The sequence below is a fragment of the Xyrauchen texanus genome, chromosome 31, assembly GCF_025860055.1.
Source record: "Xyrauchen texanus isolate HMW12.3.18 chromosome 31, RBS_HiC_50CHRs, whole genome shotgun sequence".
Taxonomy (NCBI): Eukaryota; Metazoa; Chordata; class Actinopteri; order Cypriniformes; family Catostomidae; genus Xyrauchen; species Xyrauchen texanus.
In genome coordinates, this window is record NC_068306.1 from 33,474,056 (window position 1) to 33,484,057 (window position 10,002).

General features: G+C 37.0%; 1 protein-coding gene across 1 annotated transcript; it reads left to right on the forward strand.

Moving 5' to 3' along the window:
• The first annotated feature begins 6,755 nt into the window (after positions 1–6,755).
• LOC127624602 (probable G-protein coupled receptor 34) lies at positions 6,756–9,731 on the forward strand. The gene is made up of 2 exons (XM_052099390.1): positions 6,756–6,767; positions 7,833–9,731. Exon 2 carries the CDS (start codon positions 7,879–7,881, stop codon positions 8,860–8,862), a length of 984 nt encoding a protein of 327 aa, XP_051955350.1. The 5' UTR covers positions 6,756–6,767; positions 7,833–7,878; the 3' UTR covers positions 8,863–9,731.
• The last annotated feature ends 271 nt before the right edge of the window (positions 9,732–10,002 follow it).

Here is a 10,002-nt window from a genome sequence, read left to right on the forward strand (position 1 = left end):
TATTAGGGCAAAAATCATATTCTTGATAATAATTTTTGTATTGTTTTCCAATATCTAAAAATCCTTAAAACAAGATCTTGTTTTAGAAACCACACTGCATGATATTTTGGCTTTTCAGAGAATGTATTTTTAACATGTGTATTTTGTCTTACCATACTGGCAAAGTTTTTATAGTCAAAACAATTGAAAAAATCTACCAGTTGTGAATAAGTAAGCCAAAGAATTTAGAATACATTACTGACATTGAGTAATCGAATGCGATACGTTACAAATGACATTACACAGTATTCTGTAATCTGTAATCTGTAGTGGAATACATTTCAAAAGTAACTCTCCCAACCCTGTGTATACACTCACCTAAAGGATTATTAGGAACACCATACTAATACTGTGTTTGACCCCCTTTCGCCTTCAGAACTGCCTTAATTCTACGTGGCATTGATTCAACAAGGTGCTGAAAGCATTCTTTAGAAATGTTGGCCCATATTGATAGGATAGCATCTTGCAGTTGATAGAGATTTGTGGGATGCACATCCAGGGCACGAAGCTCCCGTTCCACCACATCCCAAAGATGCTCTATTGGGTTGAGATCTGGTGACTGTGGGGGCCATTTTAGTACAGTGAACTCATTGTCAAGTTCAAGAAACCAATTTGAAATGATTCGAGCTTTGTGACATGGTGCATTATCCTGCTGGAAGTAGCCATCAGAGGATGGGTACATGGTGGCCATAAAGGGATGGACATGGTCAGAAACAATGCTCAGGTAGGCCGTGGCATTTAAACGATGCCCAATTGGCACTAAGGGGCCTAAAGTGTGCCAAGAAAACATCCCCCACACCATTACACCACCACTACCAGCCTGCACAGTGGTAACAAGGCATGATGGATCCATGTTCTCATTCTGTTTACGCCAAATTCTGACTCTACCATCTGAATGTCTCAACAGAAATTGAGACTCATCAGACCAGGCAACATTTTTCCTGTCTTCAACTGTCCAATTTTGGTGAGCTCTTGCAAATTTTAGCCTCTTTTTCCTATTTGTAGTGGAGATGAGTGGTACCCGGTGGGGTCTTCTGCTGTTGTAGCCCATCCGCCTCAAGGTTGTGCGTGTTGTGGCTTCACAAATGCTTTGCTGCATACCTCGGTTGTAACGAGTGGTTATTTCAGGCAAAGTTGCTCTTCTATCAGCTTGAATCATTCAGCCCATTCTCCTCTGACCTCTAGCATCAACAAGGCATTTTCGCCCACAGGACTGCCACATACTGGATGTTTTTCCTTTTCACACCATTCTTTGTAAACCCTAGAAATGGTTGTGCGTGAAAATCCCAGTAACTGAGCAGATTGTGAAATACTCAGACCGGCCTGTCTGGCACCAACAACCATGCCACGCTCAAAATTGCTTAAATCACCTTTCTTTCCCATTCTGACATTCAGTTTGGAGTTCAGGAGATTGTCTTGACCAGGACCACACCCCTAAATGCATTGAAGCAACTGCCATGTGATTGGTTGATTAGATAATTGCATTAATGAGAAATTGAACAGGTGTTCCTAATAATCCTTTAGGTGAGTGTATATATATATATATATATACACACACACACTGGCGGCCAAAAGTTTGGAATAATGTAGATTTTGCTCTTACGGAAAGAAATTGGTCTTTTATTCACCAAAGTGGCATTCAACTGAGTCAGGACATAAATAATGTGAAAAATAAAGTAACTGTCAGTATCTGTTGTGGCCACCAGCTGCATTAAGTACTGTAGTTCATCTACTTCTCATGGACTGCACCAGATTTGCCAGTTCTTGCAGTGAGATGTTACCCCATTCTTCCACCAAAAGCACTTGCAAGTTCCCTGACATTTCTGGGGGGAATGGCCCCAGCCCTCACCATCCGATCCAACCTTGTGTGATGCTGTGACACACCGCCCCAGACCATGATGTACCCTCCACCTCCAAATCAGTCCTGCTCCAGAGTACAGGCCTCGGTGTAACACTCATTCCTTCAATGATCAACGTCCAACCATTACCCCTGATGAGACAAAACCACGACTCATCTTTGAAGAGTACTTTTTTTCCAGTCCTGTCTGGTCCAGCGAAGGTGGGTTTGTGCCCATAGGCAACATTGTTATTGCTGATGTCTGGTAAGGACCTGCCTTACAACAGGCCTACAAGCCCTCAGTCCAGCCTCTCTCAGCTTATTGCGGACAGTCTGAGCACTGATGGAGGGATTGTGCATTCCTGGTGTAACTCGGGCAGTTGTTGTTACCTTCCTGTACCTGTCCCGCAGGTGTGATTGCCAGATGTATCAATCCTGTGCAAGAGTTGCTACATGTGGTCTGCCACTGTGAGGATGATCAGCTGTCCTTCCTGTCTCCCTGTAGCACTGTCTTAGGCATCTCACAGTAATTATTTTTTCAATGTATTGCCCTGGCCACATCTGCAGTCCTCATGCCTCCATGCAGCATGCCTAAGGCACGTTTATGCAGATGAGCAGGGACCCTGGGCATCTTTCTTTTGGTGTTCTTCAAAGTCAGTAAAAAGGTCTCTTTAGTGTCCTAAGTTTTTATAACTGTGACCTTAATTGCCTACCGTCTGTAAACTGTTAGTGTGTTAATAACTGTTCCTCAGGTGCATGTTCATTAATTGTTTATGGTTCATTGAACAAGCATGGGAAGCATTGTTTAAACCCTTTACAATAAAGATCTATAAAGTAATTTGGATTTTGACAAAATTATCTTTAAAACACAGTGTCCTAAAAAAGGGATGTTTCTTTTTTTGCTGAGTTTAAAAATATATAAAACATATGCAATTGATTGTTGTGCATGGATTTTTGGACATTCAGACAATGTACAGTCATTTATGAAATCCCCTTCTCTTGTGTAACGCTCTGTTGATGTGAAGATATTACCAAGTTGTGTTTTTAGATCTTTAGGTCTTTAGAGGAAAACATGTGTTTGTATCATAAGTGAAACTAGGGGAGTTTTGTTGCGTGGGTTAGAATGGTTTCGGTGACCTAGTCATCATTCTCTAGTACTGAGCAATAGATTTACAGTTTAGAAAGTTAAAAACTGTATACGACTGCAATGTGTGGTTTGGCTGGATGCACATTCTGAGTTTTGATACTGGGTTCTTTTTTTTTCATTTCCTTTGGGACAATGATAGCACTCATGAGTTTGTGCAACCTTGCAGTGAACGAATGGGAAATGGTTTTGGTGCAAGCTGACCTTTGATGACTGAATCGATATTACTTTTGTAGATTTTATATTTCCTGTTTTTATGGTTATAGTAAATATAACGTTTTACCAGTTGAAATCAGTGCAGTGTTTAATACATAACCCCTTTACAAATGTCATAAAAAAGAAAAGAAAAAAGCTTTAAATGTTAGCCTAGACCCTTTAGTGGAAGTAGAATTTAAAATGCATTTATTTAGGAGACACTTAAAAGAAGATAATGTATATCCATATTAAGTACATATTAATTTTACATGCTGCACTTATTATACAGTAAGGGAAAAAAGTATTTGATCCCCTGCTGATATTGTACATTTGCCCACTGACAAACAAATTATCAGTCTATAATTTTAATGGTAGGTTAATTTGAACGCTGAGAGACAGAATAACAAAAAATAAATCTAGAAAAATGCATGTCAAAAATGTTATAAATTGAATTGCATTTTAATGAGGGAAATAAGTATTCGACCCCTCTGAAAAACATGACTTAGTACTTGGTGGCAAATCCCTTGTTGGCAATCACAGAGGTCAGACGTTTCTTGTAGTTGGCCACCAGGTTTGCACACATCTCAGAAGGGATTTTATCCCACTCCTCTTTGCAGATCTTCTCCAAGTCATTAAAGTTTCATGGCTGACATTTGGCAACTCGAACCAAAGAGCTTGATTTTGGTCTCATCTGACCACAACACTTTCACCCAGTTCTCCCCTGAATCATTCAGATGTTCATTGGCAAACTTCAGACGGGCCTGTACATGTGCTTTCTTGAACAGGGGGACCTTGCGGGCACTGCAGGATTTCAGTCCTTCACGGCGTATTGTGTTACCAATTGTTTTCTTGGTGACTATGGTCCCAGCTGCCTTGAGATCATTGACAAGATCCTCCCGTGTAGTTCTGGGCTGATTCCTCACTGTTCTCATGATCATTGCAACTCCACGTGGTGAGATCTTGTATGGAGCCCCAGACCGAGGGAGATTGACAGTTCTTTTGTGTTTCTTCCATTTGCGAATAATTGCACCAACTGTTGTCACCTTCTCACCAACCTGCTTGGCGATGGTCTTGTATCCGATTCCATCCTTGTGTAGATCTACAATCTTGTCCCTGACATCCTTGGACAGCTCTTTTTGTCTTGGCCATGGTGGAGAGTTTGAAATATGATTGATTGATTGCTTCTGTGAACAGGTGTCTTTTATAAAGGTAACAAGCTGAGATTAGGAGCACTCCCTTTAATAGTGTGCTCCTAATCTCAGCTCTGTACCTGTATAAAAGACACCTGGGAGCCAGAAATCTCTGATTGAAAGGGTGTCGAATACTTATTTCCCTCATAAAATGCAATTCAATTTATACAATTTTTGACATGTGTTGTTCTGGATTTTTTTGTTGTTATTCTGTCTCTCTCTATTCAAATTAACCTACCATTAAAATTATAGACTGATCATTTCTTTGTCAGTGGGCAAACGTACAAAATCAGCAGGGGATCGAATACTTTTTCCCTCACTGTATAAAATGTTATTATACAACTTATTTAAGCATATTCTTTCCGTTTTAGTTTTATTTATGAAAACGGCTGCAGTATGGTTACAATACTCTACATATACAGTCAGTCAGTATTTATGGACCTGACTGTATATGTAGAGTATTGTAACCATACTCTACATATACAGTATTTATGGACCTGACTGTATATGTAGAGTATGGTTACAATACTCTACATATACAGCCAGGTCCATAAATACTGGGACATCGACACAATTCTAATCTTTTTGGCTCTATACACCACCACAATGGATTTGAAATGAAATGAACAAGATGTACTTTAACTGCAGACTTTCAGGGTATTTACATCCAAATCAGGTGAACGGTGTAGGAATTACAACAGTTTGTTTATGTGCCTCCCACTTTTTAAGGGACCAAAACTAATGGGACAGATTAGCATTAGATATGCAAATATCACAATTCAACTCAAACCTATTCATTCCTCAAAGTTCATATTAGCTTGCTACTTGATACATTCACCAACTGAACTTGCAATGTGGTGAGGAATGTATCACATATGTCTTTTAACCCTAAATTACCTCTTATTAATAGTCATGTACACAAGAACTTAAAGTTTAATATAAGATTATTTACTCTTCTGTTTTGCTGTTAACACTTGCATAGTGGATTGATGTCTTTGAATTGTTTTGAGATCTGATAGAAGAAAGAAAGATTTAGTGATTAGGTCTGAAATGAAAGTAATTGCAATAATCAGATACACTATACAGATATATCTCAGTCCTTTAATTTGATATATATATATATATATATATATATATATATATATATATATATATATATATATATATATATATATATACGCAATATCACAGGAGCAAGAGTGCGATATAGCCCTACATTAGCTGTGCTAATGTAGGACCATATAGCACAATTGTGAGTGTGATATTGATCATATACAACAGTTCAATGAACAAGTAAATGTAAAAGAAAAGTAGGAAAAACTGAGTACGGTCACAAAAAACACATTTGTGCAAGGAACTACTTTCTTATGTGATGGTTCAGAATCTACCATACCTGGTAGTAATACTAGTGATCACGGAGTGCTTTTGAATATGACAGATGGCTCTTTACACATCTGCACTGCTCTTACACTTAAGTTTACAACGGCACAAACACAAGCAGATTGATACATATAGTGAAGCATCAGAGTGCTGATGGTGTTAGACCATCAGTACACATGGAACATCTATTGTCCAATCAGATTTGAGGACCAATCAGATTTGATATTTATAACTATTTAAAGGACTGAGAGAATCTATTCTGAAACACAACTTTTGTTGAATTGTTGTAGGTTCTCGAAATCTGTATTTCACCAATTCCATCAAATTCTGCATGTGATGCAGAAATATGCTTCATCATTGCTTAAAACTGTTTTTGAACAACTTAACACTTATGGACGTAAAAGTTGATTAATAACTTTTCAAATCTATATAAATATAATGAAACTATATAGTACTTTCTAGGCAATGCACTTGAATCATGCTATAACCAATAATTAATTTGCAGATGTTTTGAGTGGTAAAGTAAATAAATGTTATCAGATCAAATTTATTCTTCAAACTGACACTGTGTCAAATGTTTTATATAGTTTTAGAGGGATTTAGGGTTATGTTGTGATGTGTATATGTTGATCCTAATCAACTTATGTGCTTGTTTTGGAGGAAAGTAACTTTGCACTTGTTATCTGCCAATTAATTTATATATATTAGGTATATATAAGAAGCACTATATAATAGGCTTCCAGCTCATTTCCTGGGCTCTAGGAATAGTGGATGTGGGGTGAGCTATTCTAATGAAGCTGAGACTTTTCGTGTGTTGTGTTGTGACTTTCTGCATTTCTGCTGGGGTTAGCAGCAATTTCAACCACAGCGACCAGGATGCAACGTCACACATGAGCAGAATTTCCTGCATAGGTGCTGTGGAGTTTCTCAACACAGAATGCAATTGTCATTTCTACATCTCTCAAGCAGTTCAGTCAGCCAGGTAAGAGTGCTGTTCTTTTATTGGGAGTTTAATGTTTGTCTGGGAACAGTTCAACACTTTTGGTTGTAAGTATTCTTACCCATATGATTTCAAGAAAGAATCTCAGTTGAAATGCAGAAAATAATCCATTGTCAAAAATTTACTTTATTTATATTTCTATAAGCAACTTTGAAACTATATCTTCTAAAGATTCAAGCATCCCATAACTTATGGTAGTTATACTACAGTCAAGCTACTCTTTTAAAAAGGAAGTTAGCTTCACTACATGCTTCTACCAAAAAGTAACTTACTATATTTTAGCTATTTAAAGAAGAAAATTGTTTATGATAAAATAATTCAATAATATCATCTAGTAGTTATATAATAGTTAGGGCGACATTCCCATGCAAAAAAATAGCCATGGATTTACTACAGGAAAAATAGTTTAACCATGGTATTTGTAGTAAAACCCCATTAACCACAAAATTAACCATGGTCATGGTTGCTACAACACTACTTAAACTATGGTTGCTTTACAGATACTACAGTATTATTTGAGCGAAACCTTGGTTAATTGTATAAAATAAAATACATGGTCAGAGTACAGTCATGGTTACAACCATGTTACAAAATATTTGTCTTTAAAAACTCTAAATCTCTGACTCTGAAAAAAAAGAATCGTTCCCCACACTAAATATAATGGAATAATTCACTTCAGTTGTCCAAAATAACAGATACACGGATACTAATACTAACACATAATGCTAATTTTAGTTTATCATCGAAAAACACTTCATATTAGCTCCATATTCAACAATCTCCTCTGAGAGAGTGAACACAGATATCTGACATATAGAAATCCCTATGGAAAGTCTGAACTTGAAATCATTCAATGTTAAGATGTCTTTCCATAAGCAATGCCAATGTCTGCTGAGGATCTTAACCAGTATCTAGGTAGACCTAGAGTATTAGAATATTATATAACATTTGTGGGGGTTTTTACCACCTCATGTTCAACATATGGGACATTTTTGTTATTTTCTGTGCCATTTTTGCTGATTAATTTTTCTCCCCCCTCTTTGATAGAACCCCTCTTGGCGTGTCTATATTAAAGTGTCTTGGGGCTGTCACAATGTTACAGGAAGGCAATTTAACCACCAATGAATCCTGTCAGATCCATGATGGCAAAATATTGTCCTTTTTGTCCATTGGCTACATTGTCATCTGTTGCATTGGTCTGCTGTGTAACACCGTCACCATCTACATATTCTTCCTCCAGCGGCACACAGACTCTTCCATGGCGGTCTACATGCGTCACCTTGCCCTAGCCGACATCCTCCTGGTCCTATGTTTGCCTCTACGGGTCTACTACCACAACAAAGAAGGTCCCTTCTACCTGTGCAAAGTGGTTGGTGTTTTCTTCTACATTAATATGTACGCCAGCATCCTGTTCCTCAGCCTCATTAGTCTGGATCGCTACTTGAAAATTATCAAGCCTGTTTGGGTGTTCCGCATCCAGAAGACGAGATGGAGCCAAATGGCAAGCTACACCATTTGGGTGGCGCTTATTTCAGGAACAAGCCCATTCCTCACCAACAACAATCAGAAACATCCATGCGACAAGTTCTGCTTCCACTTCCACAGCAATGGTACTCTTGGTGGTGTGATTAATCTGACTACAGTGGTGCTATTCCTTGTTTTTTACCTGGCTTTTCTTTGTTTTTATGTGAAGATTACTAATAAACTCAGGACTATGTCCTTGGGTAATGATGATCCAAAGGCACAAAGTCGCAAAAAGAGGGTTATCATGAAGACTATCTTGGTACCTGCTATTTTTACTTTGTGCTTCTTGCCTTACCATGCAGTAAGGATTCCATACGTTCTGGCTCAACTGGATGTGATCGGGGATCATCAAATCCAACAACTGTTGCACATCTTAAATGAGAGTACCTTGCTACTGTCGAGTGTAAATAGCTGCCTTGACCCAATTGTCTATTGTCTCTTATCCACTGCATACAGGAAAACCATCCTGTGTGCCATCCAGGGAAAGTTTAAAAGCATGTATGCTTTAAACAGAAGAAGAATCAGCATTAACAATTCACTCACTGAAATTTAGACAGCTTCATGGATGGCTTTATATTATTTGTGACATCAACTGAAAGCAAAGATAGTACATTCAACACAATCAGTTCTGAGGTTTAAATGATGTATGTTGATTTAAGTTTATGTAAATTAAATACTTTAGAAGACTTTCTTCACTCTCAGAAAAAAAAAAATACTTTTATTGGTGCAAGGGCCAACACTGGGGTGACACCCTCAAAGGGACTTTTTCTGTACCTCTAATTAAAATGTATAACTCGTTTGGATACATACTTGTACCATTGATCATTAAACCATACCGAGCTTCATGTATTTTGCATGTTGTTATAACCACATATAAATGGCTTATAATGCATTTGTAAATAAATTACTAGTCATTAATGAACCCCATTATAAACCCTTAAAAATGGGAACTTAAATATAAAGTGTTAGATTTTCTTAATGATTGTATTTAATTTATTTATGCCTGTTAGAAAGAACATGAAAATAAGAAATTTACTTTGTAAATTACGTGAACGTCCTTTCGATGTCACAGCTCCCCAGTGGTATACACAAGCACTTGTGCATTATGAGTGTTACCCAATTTGTGGTTTGTGGAACTATAGAAGTGTCAACCACATTACAGACCTCTGCATCTAAAAATGAGCACAATGTGGGTAAATACAGATTTCATATCTAAATTGTGAATAAAATGTACATGTTATGCTGAGAAGATAGATGCACTTTGTATTAAAATGTTACTTTAAAATGATTTAGTGAAATGTTGGATTAGATTATTAGATACATTAGCCGTGTAATGTTGTGCATTAGCAAACATATTCTATAAAATTATGCAAATCTTTGTGTTATAAAATGCATTACTGCTTTTATGCTTTATTCATACTATCTTCATTCATAGACATATGCCTTTAATCATTACTGTAAAAGTTAATGAGAATAAAGATGATTATTTTAAGTAATTTGAGACTTATAATTCTTTATGATGCATATATGTTTTACTTCAAATATGTTTCATTACTGTGGGAAAAATGATTAAAGATTATTTTTTTGTTTAAAATATATGTAAATTTTTGTTTTCCAATTTTATGTGAGAGGCACTCAATGCTGAAACAACAACAATGACAAAAAAAAAAATAATCCTTAACCCTCAGGCGAT